This window comes from Panthera onca, chromosome B3 (genome assembly GCF_046562875.1).
Source record: "Panthera onca isolate mPanOnc1 chromosome B3, mPanOnc1 haplotype 2, whole genome shotgun sequence".
Lineage (NCBI taxonomy): Eukaryota > Metazoa > Chordata > Mammalia > Carnivora > Felidae > Panthera > Panthera onca.
Genome location: NC_138344.1, coordinates 71068281 through 71094887, shown reverse-complemented (window position 1 = coordinate 71094887; position 26607 = coordinate 71068281). Strand labels below are relative to the sequence as shown.

The following is a 26607-nucleotide window of genomic DNA, read 5'->3' as shown; positions in this document are numbered from 1 at the left end:
CATTGTGTGTGTGTGTGTGTGTGTGTATATATATATATATATATATACACACTCCATTGTGTATATGTGTGTATACACACATATGAAAATGTGGTGTATATATAGATATACATTTTCTTTACCCATTCATCCATCGATGGACATTTGGGCTCTTTCCATACTTTGGCTATTGTTGATAGTGCTGCTATAAACATTGGGGTGCATGTGCCCCTTCAAAACAACATACCTGTGTCCCTTGGATAAATACCTAATAGTGCAATTGCTGAATCATAGGGTAGTTCTCTTTTTAACTTTTTGAGGAACCTCTATACTGTTTTCCAGAGTGGCTGCACCAGCTTGCATTCCTACCAGCAGCGCAAAAGAGATCCTCTTTCTCCACATCCTCTCCAACATCTGTTGTTGCCTGAGCTGTTCATGTTAGCCATTCTGACTGATGTGAGATGGTATCTCAATGTGGTTTTGATTTGTACTTTCCTGATGAGTGATGTTGAGCATTTTTTCATGTGTTGGTTGGCCATCTGGATGTCTTCTTTGGAGAAGTGTCTATTCATGTCTTTTGACTATTTCTTCACTGGATTATTTGTGTTTTGGGTGTTGAGTTTGATAAGTTCTTGATAGATTTTGAATATTAACCCTTTATCTGATATGTCGTCTGCAAATATCTTCTCCCATTCTGTCGGTTGCCTTTTAGTTTTGCTGATTGTTTCCTTCACTGTGTGGAAGCTTTTTATTTTGATGAGGTCCCAGTAGTTCATTTTTGCTTTTGATTCCTTTGCCTCTGGAGACGTGTTGAGTAAGAAGTTGCTGCGGCCAAGATCAAAGAGGTTTTTGCCTGCTTTCTCCTTGAGGATTTTGATGGCTTTCTGTGTTACATTGAGGTCTTTCATCCATTTTGAGTTTATTTTTGTGTATGGTATAAGAAAATGGTCCAGGTTCATTTTTTTTTTTTTGCATTTTTCGCTGTCCAGTTTTCCCAGCACCACTTGCTGAAGAAACTGTCTTTATTCCATTGGATATTGTTTCCTGCTTTGTCAAACATTAGTTGGCCATACGTTTGTGGGTCCATTTCTGGGTTCTTTCTTCTGTTCCATTGATCTGAGTATTTGTTCTTGTGCCAGTACCATACTGTCTTGATGGTTATAGCTTTGTAATACAGCTTGAAGTCCAGGACTGTGATGCCTCCAGCTTCGGTTTTCTTTTTCAAGATTGCTTTGGCTATTCGGGGTCTTTTCTGGTTCCATACAAATTTTAGGATTGTTTGTTCTAGCACTGTGAAGAATGCTGGTATTATTTTGATAGGGATTGCAGTGAATATGTAGATTGCTTTGGGTAAAAGTCACTTCTCTTTTGCTTTCAAGATTCTTTTGCTTACTTTATATTTGACAGTTTGATTATTATGTGTTTCGGTGTGAATCTCTTTGAGTTCTTTGAACTTCTTGGATATGAAATTCTATCTCTAAGTATTGGGCAGTTTTGGACCATTATTTCTTAAAATATTCTTTATATTCCTTTCTTTCTCTCTTCTTCTGGTCTCTTTACTATGTGTATATTGGTATATTTGATTGTGTCCCATACGTCTCTTAGGCTCTGTTTGGTTTACCTATTTCTTTTTCTTTCTTTCCTCAGACTGAATAATCTCAATTGACCTATTTTCAAGTTTAGTGATTTTTATTTCTACTTTTAATCTATTGTTGAACTTCTCTAGGGAATTTTTAATGTTTGCTAATGTACTTTTTAGCTCTAGAATTTTTATTTAATTCTTTTGTATAATTCCTTTCCTGTTATTGATATTTTCTGTTTGGGGAGATTTCCAGGAATAAGTAACTAACACTCCAAAATTCTCCTCCTAGAATTTTCAGAGTGTTTATTGTCTTTCTCAATTGATATCCTTTGCCCTAGGCAGCAATGGCTTGTTCATTTGCCTTTTATTGTTTTTGAGGAATGCTTTCCACATAGATGTTTCTGTGTCTTGAGAGAGTTCCAAGGTAGGTGAAATAAAGACAAGCCCTCTCTTACAGTCTTTCAGGGAGCCCTTAGATATGTCAAAACAGACAAACAACTTCTGAGAACAAGTTCAATTCTGCTTCTCCTGGAACCAGGAACCAGTAACTTCCACCAGGAATATAGACTGCTAACTTTAAGACTGCTACTTCTCTGAGGAGAAGGAGATGTGGCAAAGATAAGTTAAAATTTCACAAAGCTCTCCTACCATGTGTTATTTGCCTTTTTCTTGAAGAAGCATTAACTTAGTTGCTATACATTTTTGACTTTTTTCCAGAATTCCAATTAAGTAGATTCTAACAGTGTTCATCAGTTTTTCAGCATTTCTGTGGAGAAATATTATTTGGGTTCCCTACTCCATAGTTTTTATTTAGAGATAAGTAAGTAGTAAAGCCAAAGAAAAGGGAAAGATTAATACAAAATCCCTCCCCCCTCTTGCTGTGTAGGGAGACTAATGTAGTTGAGGATAGGCTCACAGAAGGCTTCTAAAGTGCTGACACTGTGCCATGATTTTTACTTGGGTGAAGAAGAACACAGGCATTTCTAAATTTTATATTCTTTAAAGTTGCATATACATTATATAGACTTTGTGTGTGTTTGGCTTATTATTTAGTTAGATGGTATTTGTGATAGATTTGTTTTCTTTAACAAGATCCTCCCTAGAACGGTAGGTTTTTTTTTTTTCTTTTAATTTTTTATTTTCCATAGATTGAACCTATGTGAGAGTAGAATACTTTAACACAATGTTTGTCTAGCAGTTGGGGAAAAATGAAAAAGTTATGATTTATTTCCACAAGAGGACAATATGAAAGTGAAAAAGAATGAAGCATATCTATTTGTATTGTACCTGTATAGAAAATTACAAAATTTTAGGAGAATAAATAACTGCTATGAAATAGTCTGTGTAATACAATCAGTTTAAAAAAAGAAAAACCATTATTTATATATATATGCATTATATATATATGTGCATTATATATATGTGCATTATATATATATGTGCATTATATATGTGCATTATATATATATATATATATATATATATATATATATATATATATATATATGCATTTGCATGCTTCTATATATATATAGAAATTTTGACCAGTATTAAACTTGTTATTTGTGGGAAGTGGGATTGTAAGGAGGAAGGTGACAGCTTTTACTCTTAACTTTACCTCTTACGTATTGTTCAAAAATTTTATGACAAGATGATTTTTTTTATTATAAAACATACCAAAATATAGTTTTAAAAGTGATAATTTCCTTAAATTAAAAAAATGTAAACAGTTAGTGGTTTTGTGACAAAAGTATATTTAATTCAGTGAGGACTGATTCAGGAACTAGCCCACTCATCCAGTTCTAAAAACTTTTCCTTTCTTTACATGCTTACTATTTTGGACCCTCCACCAGATATGCTTTGATTTGTTCCTTGGAGTAGCGCTGTAAAGGAAAACAGGTAGACAAACAGGAGACAAAAAACACACAAACACACAAATAACACAAACCAACAAGTAAACAAAAAACCCTGAAGACTAAAAACAAAAAACCCCAAAACACCGACTACAAGTAAAGAAGAGGGTGGAGGTAGTGCTGATGGAAGAGCACATACAAAGAGAGAAATGACAGGAAGTGGGGGGTGGGGTGGGGGTGGGGGGGGTGGATAAACATTGATTAGGCAAAGAGACTAAAAGGCTTAATCTAGAGAGAGAAAGGAAAATAAAGAAGGAGGCGGGGGGGGGGGGGGGGGTGGGGGGGTGGGGAAGAAACAAAGATAAAGTTACCCAGACAGAAACTATATGGCTTGATTATTCGAGAGAGAGAGAGAAAGGAGTGTGAAGAAGGAGGTGTAGAACATGTGTCAAGACATTGGATTAAATATGTTTGTTTAGACAGACCAATAACCAGAGTAACCAGCCGAGGGGAGGGAAGGGATAAGGAGGCAAAATGGGGCGGGGGGTGGGGGGGGAGTGGAGAATATATCTATATATCCAGAATTGACCTAGAGTTAACCTGGGCAATGCTGCAGCGCTTGTAGGTAGTAGCTGTCCGCAGGGTCTGTGCCCTTCTGGCGGATACACAATTACCCAGGGCAAAAGGGTATGGTTTGGCATAATCTGAACCCACGTCCATTCTGGGTCCTGGGAGTGATCCCTGAGGCCCCATCTTGGTGGCGGTGGTGGTGGTGGTGGTGGTGGTGGTGGGGCGGGGGAATGGTGATTCCCCAGTCTCTTCTCCACGGAGCCAGACCCGGTGGACTCAGTTTGAGTCGTCTTCACTGTGCAGCGGCAACAGATGGGGCGGTCTTCCTACGCCAACTCCTCTCACCCTGCGCTGGGCTAGGATTCAAAGTCCGCTCAGTGCGCTCCAGCCCTGGGGAAGCGCCTCTTAGTGCAGCGCTTTGTCTGTGCAGCCACACTACAGGAGGATCACCTTCTCCTACTGTGGACTGAGCCGGGTGGTGGGCACAGGCAGCCTTTGTCTTTTCCCACAGCACTCCAGGGAAACGGTGGCCTTATCCTCCTGCACACTGAGCCCTCAGCCCAGCCACTGTGCCCAGGGATGGCAGACGCAGGCAGGTTCTGTGCTGTTTATTGCACAGCCCTCCAAGAGGGAACCACTTTCTCCAGCTGCCGACTGAGCCCCTGACCTGCAACCACACCCCAGCCTGGTTCCCCTCCTCCCCAGGTGTATGAACAGGGAGCCAGCTCCAGTCCGAAGTAAGCCCCGCAGTTAGAGATCGGATCCCTCTCAGTCTCAGTCCGAAGTCTTTCTCCTGTCCAGATATGGTCCTACACTTCCCTAGCCGCTCTTTCTCTTTCCTTTGTCTCTCTGCAGAAGGGGGTCCCTCCCCTACGTGCCCACGTGGCCTTTTTTTTTTTTTTTTAATCTCCTCCAGTCCGCAGTTACCCACCTATCTTTTTTCCAGCTTTCCCATTTTCTTCCTAGCAGATTCAGTCTCTTTACCTCCCAGGCTCTGGTGTCCAAAGTCCTTTGGCTTTTACACTTCTTTGAGAGACGGGGGAGTATGAATTCCCCCTACTTCGCCACCATGTTGGCCCCTCCTCCTCCTTTCTTTACATGCTTACTATAATTCAGTCAGTTATCATGCTACATGCTGGGGAAGAAACGATAAGATACTGTCCTTGTCCTAAAAGGGCTTATACTCTAGAGGAAGAGACAGATACATAATAGACTCACCTCAAAGAGTTTGTAAGTACAATGATGAAAAATTACCTGGTGTGTTTTATATGCATTATGAAGAGACATATAGTGCAACCTGGGAATGTTGGGAAGGCTTTCTGGTGGAAGTGATGTCTCAATTGAATCTTAACAGAAGAATAGGTGTTTGATAGGTATAGCTACATATTCAACATCTAATAAGTTGCAGTAGTAGGATACGTGTGAGCTATTTTATACAAAATACTTTCTCTTCCTTCAGCTAATGAATTCAGCTGAATCACTAAAATATTAGTGCTGAATTAAGGCCAAACTGTAGTGGATTGTTCAAATCTGTCATTAGTAGCTTCCCAAGTAGATTTTCTGATTCTGTTCCCACCTTTTTTAAGTTCCTGTACTCATCTTGAAGTATAGTGCTGCCCAGATGCCCAAGAATACTTTCAAAAACATACCTTTTGGTCTTCAGGTGAAGGTTTTCTTCCTTCTTTAGGCTACAGCGTTTTAAAAACATTTGCATTTTAATTATTTAATTGATTGTTTTGGACTTAGTGGGATATAAACACAAAGAAATTTTATTTTTTCTCGCCATTTCTACTTCACACACTTTCTGATGTTCTGTTTGTTTCCATCTGTGGATAATATCACTGTGATAGCTTTTCTGGTTACTTTTAGTATTAATACAGGGTTCTCTTGTCCAGATATTAGAAATTGTAGTATACTTTGAAAGCAAAATTTTAATCTTTTATCCAAATTAAAACTTATTTCTCAAGACTGTGTCTGACTCAGACTTGATGTACTACTTTTCCTCTGCCCTTTTATTCCTTTTCTCCCACATGACTACACTGCCTCTGGTTACTCTAGGTTTCAGGTGGGAGAAAAATAAAGATGAAAAGCTTTTTCTTGAGTGGTATTGTTGCCCTATTGTTTGGCAGAAGTTTGTATGTTGATTTTTCTCTCATGGAGTGTTTCCTTTTTTGGTGGGGGCAGAGCTCCCTAAACTGTAGTTATCTGATGTATGTAGTGCTTCATTGATTGGCTACTTATGACTTCTTTCATCCCTGGATTCTGGTGACCCACTCCATATAGACTCACATTTGGGGTGGTCTTATTCTCCAAGTTGTGCTTTGGGGTGAAAACCCTTTCAAGATTGGTCCAAGTTGAAATGGCAAAAGGCATTTTATGTGTTATATGCCTGGGTGGCTCAGTTGGTTGAGCATTTGACTCTTGATTTCAGCTCAGGTCATGATCTCATGATCATGGAATCAAGCCCCATGTTCAGCTTTGCACTGAGCATGGAGCCTGCTTGGGTTTCTCTTTCTCTCCTTCTCTCTCTGTCCCTCCTCTCCTTGCAAGTTCTCTCTCTCAAAATAAATAAATAAACACTAAAAGAAATTTTAAAATGAAGCATTATACAGCCTTGTAAGCAAATAACCAATTTGATTCATATCTCTTAACCAAGTTGTATGGACAGAGATTGTATACTGGAAAAATCAAAACCTTCCTGGAGGTAAATATTGAGATTTTTAAGAGTTATTTTTTCTCTGTGTTAGATGGCAATCTCTTTCCATGGAAACAGTTTCATGAAACTAAAAGCACATCCAAATATGACTAAATACATGAATTTTATTTTGTACCACAGAACCATTATGGTTATGAATAAAGTCAAATCAGTTTGGATTGGAAGAAAAGAGTTACTGTTCCACTTTCAGAAAAAGAATCATTGTTTCTCACAAAACCTTTTCATGAGGGTTGGATGATTCTTATTCCACAAATGACCTGACGGAGGGCAAATTTCATTTCCCTGTTGCGTAAGCTATAGATGAGGGGGTTTAAGACTGGTGTCACTACAGAGTATATCAGTGTGATAATCTTATACATAGCAACTGAGTTGCCAGATGTAGGACTCACATACATCACCATTATGGTTCCATAGAATAGAGACACCACAACTAAGTGGGATCCACAGGTAGAGAAGGCCTTTTGCCGCCCAGCTGAAGAAGGAACCTGAAGCACAGCTCTGAGCACTAAGGCATAGGACCCAATAATGTACAAAATGGTGAGAATGATGATAAGAGAGCTCACAAAGTGGAATACATACTCTATGATTGGTGTGGGGGCACAGGACAATGCCATCAGTGGGTCCACATCACACAAGAAGTGATCAATAATGTTGGGACCACAAAAGGGTAGTTGAGAAATGAAGAAAATAGTAATTGCATGTCCAAGGAAACCAATGAGCCAACAAAGACACACCAGAATGACACAGAGCTTCCCGGTCATAATGGAGGGATAGTGCAGTGGACGGCAGATGGCCAGGTACCGATCATAGGCCATGACACAGAGGAAGAAGCACTCAGTTGTGCCCAGGGAAAAGAAGAAGTAGAATTGAGTGAAGCAGCCAGAGAATGATATGGTCTTAGTTTTGGAAAGAAAATTGACCAGCATGTTGGGGACTGTGCAGGTCACATACCAGATCTCTAGAAAGGAGAAGTTGGCCAGGAGCACATACATAGGTGTATGGAGTCGATGGTCCCACCTCACTGCACAAATGATGGCCATATTCCCAGTCAGAGTCAAGATGTAGACCAACAAAACCATTGAGAAAATGATGATCTGTATTTTCCAGGGACCAGGAAAACCCAACAAGACAAACTGTGTCACAGTAGATATCCCTGACTTATTCATGGCCCCCAGACTGTGGAGAGAAGACAGATAATGACAAGTCACTTTTCTGCTGAGTCATTTGAAACTTTTCTTAGGATAGGCAGTTTGATGCAGGAAAATGTACTGAATATTCTAAAACAAGTTTTGAATAAGTCCTGCTCTATTCTGAGTGAGCTCTTTGGCCCTGATTTTTTGTAAATGTACAATTCTAAGCTACTTGAACTTTCTTTATCAGTGGGCAAAATCAGTTAAATTTAATCTTTTTTAGATATAAAGAAATCTTGTGGTAGAGGCAAAAATGGTTTGTCTTATGTTTAATTTTTTTTTTCAGTGAAAACTGTTCATATATAGCAGTTAGTGCTATTCATTTCAAAATGTTCAGATATTCAGATAACAAATTCTTACAGCTACTTCCTATTTAAAGATGTTTACATTGCATTAAAGCTCATTTACAATTTGGTATTTATTCCTTTGTTTTTGTCAATAAAAAGTCACTATAATTCACTCCATAATGATTAATTTCATGTGATAAGTTATGCTTCATATGCATTTAAATGAATATAACAGATACAATGTATTGGAGAAGAAAATTAAAATCACCAGGAGATTTTCTTGTAAAGCTCTACTTACTGCTGCTACAATTCTTCCTAAAGTTTATTATTTGGAAGATTTTTAAATAGAGTTAGTCTATTTAAAAAATACTCTCAATTTTCAAAATAATAGAAAAGAATCAAAGATGTATCAAAAATAATTATTTCCCATATTCCAAAATTTGACCTTATTCTCTTTACAACACCATCACCAAAGATACCTTTTTAAGAATCAAATAATTCAGAGAAAAGAACACAATGATAGCTTTAACATATTAAAATCTCCAGAATTTTTTAACAAGATACTTCTTTGATAAGAGGAAAATTCTGCTTAAAAATAATTTTGATAGAAGTGGTGTATATAAAATATTTATAGTACTCACTGAGCATAATCAAATGGGAAAAATCCTTCTATTCAGTGAGATTATGTTAAGTGATATAAATATATTTATAATGAAACAGCTGTTGCAAGTTCACTAAATGAATAATGCATAAAGTGAACTATGAACCTATTCATCTAGAAGCAAACACAACCTTCCTATTGGACTGGTTAAGTCAAAGCAGGTTGTAGTCTTGTGGACAAGAAACCAAGAAGAGAAGGAAATCGAAAGATGGAGATAAATTCTTTTTAATTTTTTAAATTAAGATGATTATGAGGAAATAAACTTACCTGCATTGATCATAATTTTTGTTAAGGGTTGACTCAAAATAAAAATGCATGTGTTTGAGCTAGAGGCTACTTTTTTTTACATTAAAAAAAGACTTCACAGAAAAACTATTAGCTCTAGGGAAAGCATGGTAAATGAATTTCACAAATGGTTTCCAACATAATTATAAGAAGCATTTCCTAATAAATTCACCATTAAACCCTATGTGAATCTTAGTTGTTATACACACTGATAAGATTTTACCCTTAAAAATTTTTTTTAATGCCACCTCTCCTGATGGTGGACATAAGTAATGAAATGAACAAAGAGGAGAGAACTGAGAGAGGAGACCAAAACAAAACAAAACAAAACAAATCCCTGTTTTCTCTTGGTTTCAGTCCCAGTGGATGGAGCTAGTTCCACACTGTTTTGTTCAAAATACCTGTGAAAGTCATACCATTCCTGGTGCTCCAGACACTTCCTGAGATGGGGAAGATCTGTGGATTACTTTGACACAATTTAGTGTAGTTATTTGGGGGAGTATAAGTTCCAGGGTGATCTACATACTCTGAGAGTTTTGTTTTTGTTTTTGAGCTGTGAGTAACCAATAATCCTTGATACTCAATCTCTTGAGCATATTGAATGAACAAATATATAGGTGAATAGGCCCACCTGTGGTGTATAATAGCAGCAATGCCCATCAGAGTTGATGATTCCTATATATTGTGAAGCTTTCCTAGGTCACCTTGGGGAGAGTTCATAGGGAGGTCACAAAGATTCTCTCCTTCACTGCTTTTAATGTGGAAGCCCTCTGTGAGAGCTTCATGCATGACTTATTTCACTTCCTTTGCACTGTGAGATTCTAGTGGTCTGTTTCCTACAGAGTGTGCTGAAACTATGTGCTGGTCTTAGTTTATGTGCCATTTTGGCCATTGTTGAGAATTCTCAGGTATCTCTTCATGTAATCTTGTAACTTTCTCTAGGGACCTTCTTCCTTCTTGCCTGGGGGTTTCATTAATATTTCTGGTAGGTTGGTCCATAGTTATTATTAGATAATGTGCTACATTGACTCTCTGGGGACCCCATTGTCTCCTTAAGTTTGTATTTCTCAAACAGGGTATGTGATTGTATGCCATGGGATACACAGAGCTCCTAATTAAATATCTTCCTGAAGGGAAGGTTTTACTCAGAGAAGATAATTCTTTATTACACAAAATACGTATGTACTGTGGAACAGAAAGTATAATTTGTGATCATTTTTTAGATAAAACTTTGAGTTTCAAAGAAATATTGTCCCCAAATGCCCCATGTTTTCTGACCACTGTTGCCAAACATTCTTTGTTTGGATTGAGGAGTGAAGGGTTTCAGAAACACTGTGTGAGAGTATTTAATCAACTAGTACCAGCAGGCCTATCTTCCTGGCACACCTAATTTTATTTCCCGAATGGCCATAACTAAAAGGGGGTACTTTCATTTTAAGTACATTGGCCTTTCAGCTAATGGCTTTCCTGTTTCAGCATGGGGTTTGGGCACAAAGATGGAATTTGTTCTTGGTATAATTTTCTCTTAATGCTTTCCTGACTCAGATGTTGCACTATAGCCTTCTGAGAGGCGTAAAAATATGCTTAGGACATTGTTATTCCATATTACAAGTGGAGTTGTCACAACTGATTTGGGGAGTAAGCACTAAGAGTAAAGATGCCCACTTGGGAGAACATGTAGAATGATCATTGTGAAGTGCAGGGCTTAGACAGTGGATCAATAGGAAAGAAGAATGGATTGAGGAGTCTCGTGAATGAGAGCTTTGGCAGGAAGGAGAGTTTGTACTTTATCTCTAAGTGAAAGAAGTATGAAACATATTCTGTTTTTGGTGTGAAAGACAGCTTTAAACAATGGAAAATGTCTGTTACTGGGTGGGCTTTTTGTTGTTGTTGTTGTTGTTGTTGTTGTTGTTGTTAGTGGTGGCCCCTTGGTCCATTGTCTTTAAGAGTATTTTCTGAATTTAGAAGATTGCACCCTCTATTGAAAGGCTCCAGGTACACATATATGTGATTCTTTCCACCAGCTAAGATTAAACCAATGAGGATACATCACAGGGAAAGAAGATATATAATAACAATATAATTATCAAGTGAGATAATTTAAAATGTTTTATTGAACATTTTTCATTGATGAGCTGAACTTGAACTGCTAAGTAACCGTGAAAAATAAGTATCTCCCTCTACTTAAGTGTGAGCTGGAACACGACTTACTGAAGCCATTCTCTATTGTTTTTATAAATAATTAAGGTTAGAAGTGATAAATTCTGCTTCTCTCTCAAACATGTCTCAGTTTGGGTTACTTCTTAGTCCTAGGAGTTTCTTTAGGGCATCTTTCATGTCTTTATTTCGAAGACTGTAGATAAGGGGGTTTAAGAGTGGAGTCACTGCTGAGTATACCAAAGTGACGATCTTCTGCATTCCTGCTGGATTTCCTGATGTTGGGCTCACATACATCACCATAAGGGTTCCATAGAATAGAGATACCACCATTAGGTGTGACCCACATGTGGAGAAAGCTTTAGTTTGACCAGCACCAGAAGGAATACAAAGCACAGCTCTGAGTACCAGAGTGTAAGATCCCAAGATGGAAAGGAAGGGCCCAAAGATAATCACTGAGTTGAAGGTATAGCAGATAAGCTCAGTGGAAGGAGCAGGGATGCAGGCCAGTGCGAACAATGGGCCTGGGTCACACACGAAGTGGTCAATGATGTTAGGTCCACAGAAGGGAAGTTGGGAGATGAGGACAATGGGGATTGGATAGCAGAGAAATCCACTCACCCAGCAAACGCAGACCAGGATCACACAGAGCTTCCCAGTCATGATGGAAGGGTAATGTAGTGGGCAACAGATGGCGAGGTACCGATCATAAGCCATAACTGATAAGAAGAAACACTCTGTTGTACCCAGTGAGAAAAAGAAGTAAAATTGGAGGAAGCATCCAGTGAAGGAGATGGTCTTGGTCTCAGAGAGGATGGTGACCAGCATGTTTGGGACAGTGGAGGAGATGTACCAGATCTCTAGGAAGGCAAAGTTTCCCAAGAGGATGTACATGGGTGTGTGAAGCCGCTTGTCCCATTTCACTACATAGACAATAACCCCATTCCCCAGCAGAGTGAGGAGATAGACCACAAGGATTAATGAGAAGAAAAAGTTCTGCATCTCCCTTTGACCAGGAAAACCCAGGAGGACAAACTCAGTCACAAAATGCATTGTTGCGTTCCCAGATTCCAAAGCTGTTAGAGAAACAGAAGTAACCAAGGAGTGAATAACAATGAACATTAGTGGGTTTTGCTAACAATTCACTTGTAAATGTACAAAGTATTTTTACATAAATTATCTCATTTGACCTTCCAAATGACCCTTTGAGCTGTAGGGAGGTGTGCTTCATCCTTCTCTTTTATAGATAAGGAAACTGAAGTTCAGAGAAATTTAAGGGGTTTACTTAAATGTGCAAAGCCAGTAACTCCTAGATACTCTGGCCATTTGAAGATTGGTTTGGAACGAACCTCACTTCTTTTCAAATATTCCTATAACTCTGAGTCTCAGTAATATTATATCTTTCACATTAAAATCATTACCTCTTAGATATTCTACATGTAAGTATAGATTTTGGATACATTCCTTTACTTTGAAACAAAATTGAATATAAATCTGAAGCAATAAATTTTCTTCTTAGAGTTTCATACACAGAAGTCCAATAAAAAGCATATAAGTGGAACTGTGTGGTGAGAGTGTTGAGACCCTTTGCTTTTGCTGCTCTGAGGGAGGTGATCTAGAAACCTCAGGATTCTGTAAAATGGTGTGAAAATCATCTGAGTAGCCCTCTCTAGGCCACATTCTGCTAGGGGGCATCTGGATTTGTAGAACAATTTAGCTCATTTCCTGTTGAGGATCTCTGGCTCTCTCAAAGTACTTTGTCTTGAACAAAATATGTCTCCTTTATTACTTCTGTGCATTGATCCTGGGACTCTGCCAAAGCTATACAAAGTAAGTCTCATTCCTCTTCCATTATGGTGATGGTTGGAGGCTCATATAACAAATGGAAGCTGTTATGTCCCCTATACATTACTTTCTTTTGGATGCCAACATTTATCCTGGCTTGTTTTCCCCTAAGCTGCACTATTCTACATCATGGCTAGGCTCTTGAGATAACTTACAGCTGGGTATGCCAAATTTTTCTAGTATATAACACCATGTTTCTTCATTTTTTGCTATGAATTAAACCCTAAGCACCATAACTTTCCATTCATCATCTTGCTTTTACCTAAATTAAATAATGAATAGAAATAGAAAGGTTACCTTAGGATATGTCAAGACCAGAAAAATCTTCCTCATATTAGATGAATTAGGAGTTGAGATATGACTATAAACTTGGATATTGGTAGCAACCTTTCTAGAACTATTTGTCCAGGCTTATGTCTATGTCCTAAAGTTTTCTTGTTAAAGTTCAATATATTTGGCTGGGTAAACCACCACCAGTATTTTAAATTTAGTAATATATTGACAACCAACATAGGATAATTGATCAATTTATTTATTTGTTTATTTAAGTTTATTTATTTTGAGGGAGAGAGAGAGAGAGAGGGAGGGGGGGGGGAGAGAGAGAGAGGGAGAGAATCCCAAGCACTATCAGTGCAGAGCCTGATGCAGGGTTCAGACTCAAAAACCATGAGATCATGACCTGAGCTGAAATCAAGAATTGGACGCTTACCTGACAGAGCCACCCAGGCACCCCAACCACATTATTTATTAATGTCACTATTAAGATACTCACAAAATTGCATCCTTATGCCATTTATATAATCTTCAGAGAGCATGAAGCTGGCTTCTCAGTATTTGATCAAACCTGGAGCAAACTCAGAAGGTAAATGTTTTACTGTCAAGGTAACTTTGGATATTTGTATTGATTAACAATGTTTTAGAATGATGGAAAGGACTGCATAATAAATATTATTTTTATGGAAATTAAAATTTTGCCAAGCAAGCTAGTTCAGTGGACTATAATTGTGACCATATGTATAAACATTTCCAGGAGATTTATAATTTCACATATATTTTCCATAACTATACCTATGTTTGCCAGACCGCATGCTGTCATTTTTGATCAGAAAATAGTTACTGGGCTTATAAAAAAAAAAGTTGAATGTCAAATTTAAATTGTAGCATATTACCCATTTACTTATTCATTTGGGCATTTAACAAACATTTATTCACTATTGATTATATTCCTAGCAGCGTACTAAGTTCTGGGGTACAATAGTAAACATGACGAATAAAATTCCTCCCCTTTTGGAACTTATGACTTATAAAAGCAATCAAGACTGCCACCTACCTCTGTAGTGTCTTGAACTGTGTGTTTCATAGCACATATCTAATTATATGCCGTGGGCCTGAAAAAAATATTTATTCCAGTTCATAATAACTTAGATAAATCTATGTAGTGAGGGTAGTAGCATGATTGCTGACTCTATTTGACATAAATGAGATACTTTTTGCTTCACGAGAAAATAGAGATATAAGACATGAATTGACTTACTCTATTCATAGGCCAGGTAGTTCTTGGCACCAAGAAAAGAAATATAATTCCAGTTCATGATTTTGAGTTGGAACCCAAACTCATAAGTCTTTTTTTTTTTTTTTTTTTTTAAATTTTTTTTTCAACTTTTTAAATTTTTTATTTTTGGGACAGAGAGAGACAGAGCATGAACGGGGGAGGGTCAGAGAGAGGGAGACACAGAATCGGAAACAGGCTCCAGGCTCCGAGCCATCAGCCCAGAGCCTGACGCGGGGCTCAAACTCACGGACCGCGAGATCGTGACCTGGCTGAAGTCAGACGCTTAACCGACTGCGCCACCCAGGCGCCCCCCAAACTCATAAGTCTTAACTCCTTCCTGGTCATCTGATTTCAGGATGTCCAGGACCTTTTAAAATTTGTGCTACATTGAAACTTTAGTTATCTGTGGAATACAGGATCAGAAAAAGAGGGATAAATGAATTTCACAAATAATTTGAAACTCACTGCATCCATCCATTTCTGCTTCCTTTACCTTCACAACGCATCTGTTAGTAGCTCATAGGGTGAATTTAAATCCACTTCCTTCAGCTTTCTGTTCACCTCAAGTGATGCAACAAATGAACAGAGAGAAGAGGAACAACAAAGAACATGGACAATCCATTCTATATGAAGTGATAAGGAAACCAGCTCCTCCTCCATAACACCAGCTACTTGCTTGAAATTTAAGTCGCTTGCCCAGAGAAGAGCATTTTAAAAATTATAAGTGCAGGGGTTCTTTTTCCTTTAAATATTTATATTTTTAAGATTAATCCATAAATTTGGTAATTTGATAAATTTGGTAAATCTAAAGGACAAGAGAGTCTGCCTATTACTTTCTCAGTTTCCACTTTCCACTTGTCCCTTGCCAACAACTCTGAAAAATAACATCCTATTTTAGTTGCCCTTGCCAAAGGATATTTGTCAACCAAGATTTACTGACCAATATTAGAAACAAAGTGGTAGAAGACTCAGGCTACATTGTAACTGAAGAAGATTTAATTCCTCCCCCCCCCCCCCCCCCAATATCCAAGACATCTGAGCCCCATTTTTCCTAAGTGAGTTGCATAGTGGAACTCTGTGATACCAGTGAATCCTTCACGTGAATCTATTACCCCATGTGTTGGGAGAAGAGAACTGCAGGGCCTAACACGTTCTTACAAAGAACAAAGGAACAAAGAATGAATGGATTTGTAGACGAATCAGCACGTTCTTAGTATCTGACAACCGTGGGTATCTAGGAGCAGTGAAGCATTGATGTAGGCAGACTTTCCTTACATACCTGATGGCGTTTCTGACTCCAAGAGGAAGACGCAAGGGGAAACTCCAGCCACAAGAGTGTCCTCATTTAACAATCTAAAACATTCATGGGTGGAGAGCAGCATTTGTGGCCCCAGAGACTTCCTTCCTTTAGTATTCTGAACCAAATGAACTGTATTTTTCATGCCAGTAATTACTAAGAATTTACATGTCCCTCCTGAACAGAAGTCATAGTTCCCCAGAACGTTCATTGGGAGGCATCTAGTTCTCTGTTTATGTATCTCTGGTCCTATATTTGTTTATATTTCCCCCAGTGGTTTGAAATAGACACAGAGGTCAGAATAAATATCCAAGAGAGGGAGGGAAAATTGTCCTCTTGGTGGAGATTCCTTCCTCTAAGGAACTGATCTACCTGGGGGATGAAGTGGAGGAGAGCAGCGAGTGGCACAGGTTAATAGGGGAGAAAAGAGTGTGTGTGTTGGTGGGGAGAGAGATTTTTCCCAAATATACTTGCTTTATTCTTGGTGCCAAACTTCTAAGCACTTAAATTAAAAAAAAATTATTTATTTATACTGATATTTGTATAGATATAAGATATTTGTAGATCTATATTTGTATAGATATAGATATAACAAATACAGATATAAGTATTTGTCTAGACTCAATTTGGGGGTGGATCAGTGTAGGCAGCAAGTGCAAGTATGCCATGCATTGGAGAGGTGAATATGGAATCACCCAGCTTCCTAATTTCTGGCACAGGAACTCTGCGCTCTCACCGACCTGCAATCAAGCACCCCTCCTTTGTCTTAGGCTTCTGCCCCCTTCCTGCTTCTACACTGTCCCTGTCCAAGACATCAGCCTGACAGGCAGCATCTCCCTCCTAAATTTTAACTCAGATGGGGCTGTGTTTCCAAACCCCTCACTTCTAAGAACCCTGTGGCTTGGACCTGCTCCAACCCTCTGGGGGAGGGTCTTGCTGAGCAAGGGCTGGGTACTGACTTGCCCCAGAGAACGTCCATTAGATTGCACTGTGGCAGAGGTTCAGAGATTGTGACCAGGTGCTGGCTTGCGCCAGAAGAGGTTCAGAGATTATGGCGAATCACAACACACAGCTGGCGCCAGGTTTCACCGCACTCTGGCATCTTTGTTCCAATACTAGCAAATGTGGCTGTTCTCTGGAGTCCCCTGGGGGGTGGAGCCACTGTTTGTTCTCCAAACAGGGAACCACTTCTCCCCATGTGGCCCACGGACCCCTTGGACCTATCTGCCTGCTTCTGGGAATTCTCCCTTCATCCCCACCAGAGCAATGCCAGGTATTGAGCTCTAGAATTTCTGACTCTGTGATCCCCTGTTTATAGAGTCCTAATGGTATTGAAACCCTCTCTTTTCTACCTGTCAGTGGTTTGGGGAACAGATTTTTTTGTTCAGTCCCTTGTGTTTCCACTCTTTCTCTTTCTCTCCAGCTACTTTCAGGGGGAGTGCTTTTCCTCTACTCACTTGATGTGTCACACCCCCCCCCCCCTTCCTCTATCCTGTCTCTGCAAAAACAGCTGCCTACCCTGTGGGGCTTCTCTCTCCCCCAGTTCACCTCTTCACACCGCCCACCTGCCAGCTCCCTTATTTTCCAAGGAGTCCCCCAACATGCTCCTAAATCAGTATGGACATATTTGTCTCCCATTTTCCCCCTCTCCCTGACCCTCATTGTGTAAACTGCCATTTTCTATGTTGTCTTTCTGTGCAGGCTGCTGTCTCATTAAGCGTGGCACATCACCTAGTGCTGAGTCAGCTGAGTTTTAAAGCTCCAGGCTTCAAGTTCCACTGGTTTTACAAACTCACAGAATTCAGCCCTTCTGGTTTTCAAAGCTAAACACTACTGGGATTAATCTTCTCTGTGTGAGCTCCCTGAGATGAGGGCCCATTTCTCTGCCCTCTCCATTTGTGCAGCTACCTCCCTCCTACAGGGATCCTTCCTCTGCCTTTCTAACATTCATAATCTTTCAGGTGCAGCTCCTCTATATTTAGTTGTGGAGTTTGTTCTGCCGGTCTTTGGATTGCTCTCTGGTTTATTGACTTGGATATTTATGATATTTACTTGTAAGTGTGGGATGAGATGAGGTCAGGGCCTTCTTATTCTGCCATCTCCCCAAGCTCTCCCCTACATTATCTCTTAAGATTGTCACAAAAACATCATTCCAGAGTTAGAATGTCCTTTTTTAGAATCTAGGAGAACTTTCCATTCATTTTGAGCAAATGAGCTCCCTGGCTTTTCCCCATCCCCAACTATGTATCCTTAAGGACAGATTACAGATACAAATTCCTTTGAAAAGAAACAAACTTTTTTTTTTAATGTAACTGGAAATAAGAGCTTTAAAATGGCCATGCCTCTCTCTAGTCTATTGTCAACAACATTTTCATAATATAAATGGGGTAATGTTGCTCCTCTGTTCAAAAATCTCCAAAGGCTTCCCATCTCACATGGAATTAAAAGTTCTTACTATGGTGTACAAGGTCCTGCACAATTTGGCCCTCTGATCATTCTCTTTGACTTTATCTCCAAAAATTTCCCCCTTAATTTCTCTACTTCAGCCAAACCAACCTCCTTGCTGTTACTTGAACATAATTCTGCCTTGGGATCTTATAGAGAACTTGTTTCCCTCTGCCTGGAATGCTCTGGCCTCAGCTGTCTGTGTGGCTCATTTCTTCATCTACTCAAGATTTTGCTTAAATACTGCCTTCTTCATGTGGCCTTCTCTGATGATCATCCTAGTTAAAATTTCAGCTCCTTCTTCCACACTTCCTGTCCTCATTCCACTTTCTCCAAAGTGCTTATCATGCTTTGACATCCTATATATTTTACTTATTTTTTAAATTGTCTGTCCCCACTAGAAAGTAAACTATGTGGATACGGGTTTTGAACATTTTGGTCATGGTGTATCTCTGGTACTTAAAAGAGTGCCAAGAACACAATAAGTACTAACAAACTCTTTCTTGAAAGAATTATTACAATTTTATCTGATGTTAGGACACGTATTTCTTATATAAGCATGAAACTTTCAGTCTATCCCTAACCTGGAAGATTCTCAACCATGCAGACCCAAGGGATAAGGAAGGCATTGTTATTAAATCCCTTAAGTATGTATCCATTAGTCATTTAAATTAGATTCTTTATTCACTTTAAAAAATATTGGTCTGTCTTAATGTTTTGAATACAGCAATGATGTGCACCTGGGATAATTGCCCTTGTTCTACCTTCCACCACCATCTCCAAATAACCAAAGCTACACAGTATACAATAGCACAGTATGATGCCCTCATACCACTACCTACTGGAGTTATCCATGTTGGAAATATTGTTACATTTGCAATGTAAATGAATCAGTTATGGTTTAACTCTACCAGGTTGGTTGAAGAATAAAGCATTCTCACTGAGAAACATGTTTTTTGAAGTGTGCATTGGAGAACTGGCAACAGTAAATCAAGTTCTTAATTAATTTTTTATGTCTGGACATTGGTTTGCTTGGTCTCATGTAGACTAGTTTACGTTCATTCTATCCTCAGGATTTTCTTCAGTGCAGCCTTCATGTCCTTGTTTCGTAAACTGTAAATCAGAGGGTTTAAGAAGGGAGTCACCACGGAGTAGAACAAAGTCAAAATCTTCTGAATTTCAACTGGGTTATCAGCTGTGGGACTCACATACATTGCCAAAAGGGCTCCAAAGAATAAGCATACCACTGTCAGATGTGATCCGCAGGTGGAAAAGGCCTTCCGCAGGCCAGCAGCTGAAGGCACTTTTAACACAGCTATCAGTAAAAGAGTATAGGAGCCAAGAATATACAGAAGTGTGAGGATGATGATGAGAGAGTTCAGGACATAGAAGATGATCTCCATGACTGGAGCTGTAGCACAGGACAGAGCCATCAGTGGGTCCATGTCACACATAAAGTGGTCAATGGTGTTGGGTCCACAGAAAGGCAATTGAGAGAGCTGTATAGTGGAGACAGAGTAACTAAGGAACCCCAATACCCAGCAAAGAGACATCAAGATATAGCAGAGTTGTTGGGTCATGGTGGTTGAGTAGTGCAGTGGGTGGCAGATAGCGAGGTACCGATCATATGCCATGATGCAGAGGAAATATGCCTCAGTTGTACCAAGGGAAGTAAAAAAATATAACTGGAGGAAACAGCCAACGAAAGAGATGGTTTTTGTTTCTGAGAGGAAATTGACTAGCATACTGGGCACAGTGGAGGTAATGTACAAGATTTCAAGGAAAGCAAAATTGCCTAGGAGAATATACATTGGGGTATGGAGCCGTTGGTCCAACCTCACAGCACAGACAATAATCCCATTTCCCATTATGGTAAATATATAGATCCCCAGGAACAGTGAGAAAAGGAAACTTTGCAACTCCTGACAACCAGGGAAGCCTAGGAGGACAAACTCAGTCACAGTGCTTGTCTCTGAACTGTTCATAAATTCCAGGGCTGCAGAGGAGACAGAAAACACGATTATACAAGATATTTTGTTTCCTGGAAAACCGGTAGGAAACCTATGCAAGGTGTGTGTGTTGGCTATTTGGCAATTAGTTTGGAATAACTCATCCACTAACTCGTCAGCTCTTATTTAAAAGTAACCAATCAATAATTCTGACTATCCCAAATTTCAATAAACTTAGGTTCATAACAATGGAATGATTTACATTATTTAAATTTTCATTATCAGTGGGGTTAGGTTTGAAAGGAAAATACTATCTTACCTTTGAGATTTTGGAAACTCGGAGTATTACCCACTGTTAAATGCAGTTAAGTGTTTGTATTTTTTCCCCACCCATAGTTAAAAAAACTGATAGAACAGCTTTTAGTCTGTGCTAATTTTTTAGCCAAGTCAGAACTCATATAACTTTTTTTTTCTTTTTTGACATCTCTCACTAAGTAGAAAGTACTTGGTATCTCAGATATCCTAGGGCTGTGAATGTCCATTATGCTTTCTGAGCTTTTCACATCAGAATAATTTTCTCTTATAACATATTAATGAATTATAAATTTTAGCATAAAAACCAGGAGGAGGGGTCATAGTAATATTTTTTTGAAGACTTCAGCTCAGGTCATGGTCTCCCTGTCCATGGGTTCGAGCCCTGCGACGAGCTATATGTTGCCATCTCAGAGCCTGGAGCCTGCTTCAGATTCTCTCTCGCTCTCTCTGCCCTGCCCCTCCCTCAACCCCACACTTTGTCTCTCTCTCTCTCTTGAAAAATAATTTTAAGAAAGCATAAAAAAAACCCTCCCCTAATTAGTCAATTGAATCTTCACTATTTTAAACAAGTGAAGTGTTTTGAATAATTTACCATAAATCTCTCATTAAAGTAACGTATTTGTTAAAGTAAAGTAAGTATTTATTTCAAAATATATGGTTCAGCTACTTGGAAGGATTCATTCTTATGCTGTCTACATATCACAGATGATGAGTTTCAACATTACTGATTGCAGTCTCCCCTGCTCACATGCAGGAAACTCAGAATCTTCACAAACTGGGAAAGGTTAATTATCAAAAGTCAAATAGACAAACAAACATAACGTAGCTCTAAATGTTGCAAAAGATTAATTCTTCTTGCTGAACACAAATGATATTTTTTGCCATTTTGGTTATACACAAACCTTATGTGAAAATATTAAATAAGATTTCTCCAAATGCAAGAATATTTTCAAACATTAAGTTATTCAATACATTTCAAACAATGTAAAATGCTTATGTATTGTCATTTCAGTTTACTAATGCTACAGATGCTATAAATACATTTATATACATTTACCTTACCCAAATAAAATTTACTTTCAAAATGAAAAACTCTTATTTTTTAATAACTAAGAGCATGAAAAATATAGAAACAAACCAAAAAACCCCCAAAACAATCCCACTTCTTAGAATAAGCAAATTTTAACTCTTTGAAGAATTGCATACTTCTTTTCTTTAAAAATTAAAATGGGATTTTTCAAAATAGGATGTTTATAGCATGTTTTTAAGACTTAATATACTTTAGTATTTTTTCCATTTTAAAAATAAAGCTCTACTCCATATGATCCAGTAATTCCACTTCTGGGTATTTACCTTAAGACAATGGAAACATTAATTTGAAAAGGTATATGCATGCCTATATTTATTGCATCATTATTTATAACAGCCAATATATGAAGGCAACCTAAGTGTCCATCAGTAGATGAATGGATAAAAAAGATGTGGTTTATATACACAGTGGAATATTACTCAGCCATAAAAAAATTAAAATCTTGCCATTTGAGACAACATGGATGAACCTAGAGGGTATTATGCTAAGTGAAGTAAGTCATACAGAGTAAGACAAACACCATATGATTTCACTTGTATGTGGAATCTAAAACCAAAATGAACAACAAAAATATAGAAACAGACTCATAAATATAGACAACAAACTGATGGTTGCCAGTGTGGAGGGGCTTGGGGGAGTAGGGGAAATAAGAGAATTAAGAGGCACAAATTTCCAGTTATAAAATGACTTTTCACAGGGTGAAAAGTACAGCATAGGGAATGTAGTCAATAATATTGTAATAACATTGTATGGTGCCAGACAGTAACTATTTTTATGGTGATGAGCATTAAAAAAATTTTTTTTAATGTTTATTTATTTTTGAGAGAGAGAGAGAGAGACAGAGTGTGAGTGGGGGAGGGGCAGAGAGCGAGAGGGAGACACAGAATCTGAGGAGGCTCTAGGATCTGAGCTGTCAGCACAGAGCCTGATGGAGGGCTTGAACCCATGAACTGTGAGATCATGACCTGAGCCAAAGTCAGACACTTAACCAACTGAGACACCCAGGGGCCCCATATGGTGATAAGCATTTTGTAATGTAGGTAATTGTCAAATCACTATGTTGTACACCTGAAACTAATATATACTCCAACTACAATTGAAATTTAAAAATATATATTATAGCTCTATATCATAGTTCAATGGCTGCATTGTCTTCCATAGATTTAATCAACTGCCTTGTGATAGATTTAGATGATCAATGTTTTATATTATAATAAGCACTTTATTAATATTCTTAAACACGTGTCTTAAGATACTTGATCCATAAAGTGAGCTTATAATGATTAAAAAATTAATAGACTAATCAATTTATTACATCCTAGTTTTTGATGATGAAGGTTTCTAGATATCTTTTTGATATTTACTAAAGTCATCAAGTCAGAACTTATTTATTTATTTACTTATTTATTATTTAAGTTTATTTATTTTGAGGGAAAGCATGAGCAGGGGAGGAGCAGAGAGGGAGAAGGAGAAAATCCAAGCAGGCTCCGCACTGTTAGTGCACAGCCCAACGCAAGGTTCAAACTCATGAACCATGAGATCATGACCTGAGCCAAGATTAAGAGTCACACGCTCAACCTACTGAGCCACACAGGCACCCCAAAACTATTTAAAAACAAAAATAATTTTTTCTTTGAGTGCAACAATGTTACATTAATTTCAGGTGTATAGTATAGTGATTCACCAACTTTATATGTTAAGCTATGCTCACCACAAGTGTAGCTATCATGTGTCACTGTACAATGCTGTTGCAATACCATTGACTATATTGCCTGTGCTGTAACTTTTATTCCCATGACTTATTCCTTAACTGGAATACTGTATCTTCCATTCCCCTTCGCTTATTTGCCCTATCTCTCCACCTCCCTCCCCTCTAATAGCCATGAATTTGTTCTCTGCATTTATAGGTCTGATTCTGCTTTTTGTTTATTCATTCTGTTTTTTAGATTCTGCATAGAAGTGAGATCATATGATATTTGAGTTTCTCTGTCTTTACCTATAAGATAAATTCCTGCTTAATATTTCTATAGCATGTTATGGATGTCTCTACTAGAGCATGTGCATAATGGCTAAATCATGTATTTATGTTTCCCTCTAGCTTGACAACTTTTATAATTAAGTAATGATGTTAATTTATCTTTATATTCTCAGTTGATTGAGTTTCTGGTGCATAGTAGGCATTTATTGAGTGAATTAGTGGTTGGGTAAATTTTGGTCTTGCCAATCCTATCACAAAAAGGCTCATCTACTGAATTTATGGGCTATCACTGAGTGTGCAATCTGAACATCATTGGACAGAGTCTTATGTGACTTGTAGCAAGGTCATGTTTAAACCAGTGGCCCATTAATCCCTTCTGGCCTCATATCTCTGTCATGTTTGAGTGTTCATTCTAAATATAAGCCTCCTTAGTTATTTACCCTTTTTTATATCTTCAAATCTATAATCACCATTCTGCTTAATACCTCTTATTTCATCTATTTCTTTCTAAGAGTTTCCTGTCCCTTTTGTACATTTCTTGGTGAATGGCTCCACTCTTGGCATTTGCTAAAGCGAAAAACTTGAGAATCATTCCAGGCACTTTCTAATTCTGTCACTTCTCATAGGCTGTCAATCACCATATCCTGTTGATTTTCCCTACCAAATGTTTTTCAAATCTGTCTTGGGCGCATAGATCAATGTAAGTGCTTTCTTTGTTTGGATGGTCCAGTAGTGGAGTGGAGCTGCTGTACATATAACCCAGAAAGAAAAAATGGGCCTCTCTGATGGACTAGGAATGTATTTTTAGGAGGAAAGTGGCTGCTTTGGTGAGGACGAGGTCACCCACTCTGACAATAGCTATGTGGTGACATACCATAGCTGGAACAGGCTCACAACTGATTGGCTCAGTCCAGTAATACATAACTCAGTGGTCCTCTTATATAACTGTAGTTAGAGGAAAATAAATGATAACATCTAGATTGATTTGGGATCAAAAACCATATGACGTACTGTATGCTCTTAAGTGAGGCAGCACCTATTTTTCAGAGCTTTTGTGAAAATACTGTTGAACATGTATGCCTAGTACAGTTCCTGGAATATACTAGTATAATAATATTACCAACAACTATGATTACCAAGTAACTAGGATAATTTTTTTAACATAACCATTTAAAAACCCAAATGAAAACCAATATTAAATAAACCTAAAAAACTGGTTAAAAAGTCAGTAGGTTCCAGTGCATCACATAGCAGAGCTATGGGTAGCTCTCTTTGGTTGCTCAGGTTTTTTATTTTATTAACTTTCTTCTACATTCTGGTACTTAAAGACATAGAGCTTCTGATATAAAAGAAGAAGACATTAAAAGATAGTAGTGTTAACAATTCAAGATGTAGAAAAATGGTTAAAGGAAGGGCATTATATTACCTGTGATGTGCATAAGACTAACTGGGAATAAGTTATATTTAATTGAGGGCATTGTAGAAAATGAGTTATTGAGTACAACGTTGAACAGTTTCTAAAACAAAATTATGTAATTTGTCAAATTTCTGAATAATGAGGCATTCTTTTATGAATCATTAGGCAAGAAAATTTCAGGGATTGTTAAGCTGAGGGAGATCTGAGTAGCTTGGCACTGGAGTCAACAGCTCATGTAACATAACTTATTATTATGTTATGGGAGATATTGTGGATGAAATCACATATCCAGAGGCATGAAACCCACCCAAGTTTGCCAAAATGTATTAATTTTAAAATGGGATTTTACTGGAGCTAGAATTCCATTTATGGATGTCTTAGAAAAAGTGCAATGATGCCTAGACAGAAAAGTTACTTACCCTTCATGATAGGTCTAAGTGTGGAGAAAGCTGGGAGTGAACTCTGAGTTGATATCTTCTTATTGATTCCTCTCTTTCCTTTATGTGGAACCAAAATGGGGGAGCCTGACCTTGAGAATCCTGGGATAGACAAAATTAACTTCTGACACTCCCTTTCTTCCCTTCCTGAAGTGCTCCAAAGAAACAGTTATAGCATTAGGGTACTTCTGTTGGGCAATAGGATAGCCAGTGGAAAGAAATACAGCCCTACAATCTATCCTTGAGGTGCGGACCTCCATTGACATATCAATATTTTCATCAAGAGCTGTATGAGAGACCTCAATCACCCCCAAGCACCTGGATCTTTCATTTGTCTCACTCAGCAGAGGAAATTCAATAGGTGAATTTTATATATTGGTTACTTTTGTTTTAGAATAGCTGAACAAAGTAAGATATAAACTTCATGAGGAGATTTTGAGAAGGGGTACAGATAAATAAATGCATAGGATGTATTATTGAGACTCTCAAGGGTACAATTAAAGTTTCATCATAGAGATTATTATGAAGTTTTCAGTCTCCCCTTGGGATGGTTTATGACTCCCACAAGACCCCTTGGTGTAGCATCCTTTCCTTATCCATAGTTTTCATAGTTTGGGTTAAATTGGCTCCTAGAGTGAAGGTAGGAATAATGTCTAAAAGGCAATGGTGAGGTGTCTATATGTGGATTTCTAGAGAATTTCTTTTTGTTTTCAGAAGTCTTTTTCACTGTGAAATATAGAAAATGTTCACAACATACATTATTTATATTCTGGGAGAGTATTTTCTTTACATACTTGACATCTGCAAATTTTTGCTTCCAGTCCTTAGTTACTGATAGACTATTTTATTTTATTTATTTTATTTTAATTTTCACTTTAGAGAAAATGTGAGCAGGGGAGAGGGGCAGAGGGAGAGAGAGAGAGAGAGAGAGAGAGGGAGAGAGGGAGAGAATCCTAAGCAGTCTCCATGCTCAATATGGAGCTTGATTCTGGGGCTCAATCC

At 38.2% G+C, this 26607-nt stretch overlaps 3 protein-coding genes across 3 annotated transcripts; all 3 read right to left on the bottom strand.

The window, feature by feature from the left end:
• Positions 1-6921: 6921 nt before the first annotated feature.
• LOC132668418 (olfactory receptor 11H7) lies at positions 6922-7878 on the bottom strand. The gene has a single exon (XM_060617393.1). The coding sequence runs from the start codon at positions 7864-7866 to the stop codon at positions 6922-6924; it is 945 nt and encodes a 314-aa protein (XP_060473376.1). The 5' UTR covers positions 7867-7878.
• Positions 7879-11409: 3531 nt separating this feature from the next.
• On the bottom strand, positions 11410-12402 carry LOC132668417 (olfactory receptor 11H6). The gene has a single exon (XM_060617392.1). It carries the CDS (start codon positions 12400-12402, stop codon positions 11410-11412), a length of 993 nt encoding a protein of 330 aa, XP_060473375.1.
• A 6003-nt stretch (positions 12403-18405) lies between these two features.
• Positions 18406-20407, bottom strand: LOC132669699 (olfactory receptor 11H4-like). The gene is made up of 2 exons (XM_060619702.3): positions 19492-20407; positions 18406-18494 (listed from the first exon to the last, which is right to left on the bottom strand). The coding sequence occupies exons 1-2, from the start codon at positions 20402-20404 to the stop codon at positions 18406-18408; spliced, it is 1002 nt and encodes a 333-aa protein (XP_060475685.3). The 5' UTR covers positions 20405-20407.
• Between the last annotated feature and the right edge of the window lie 6200 nt (positions 20408-26607).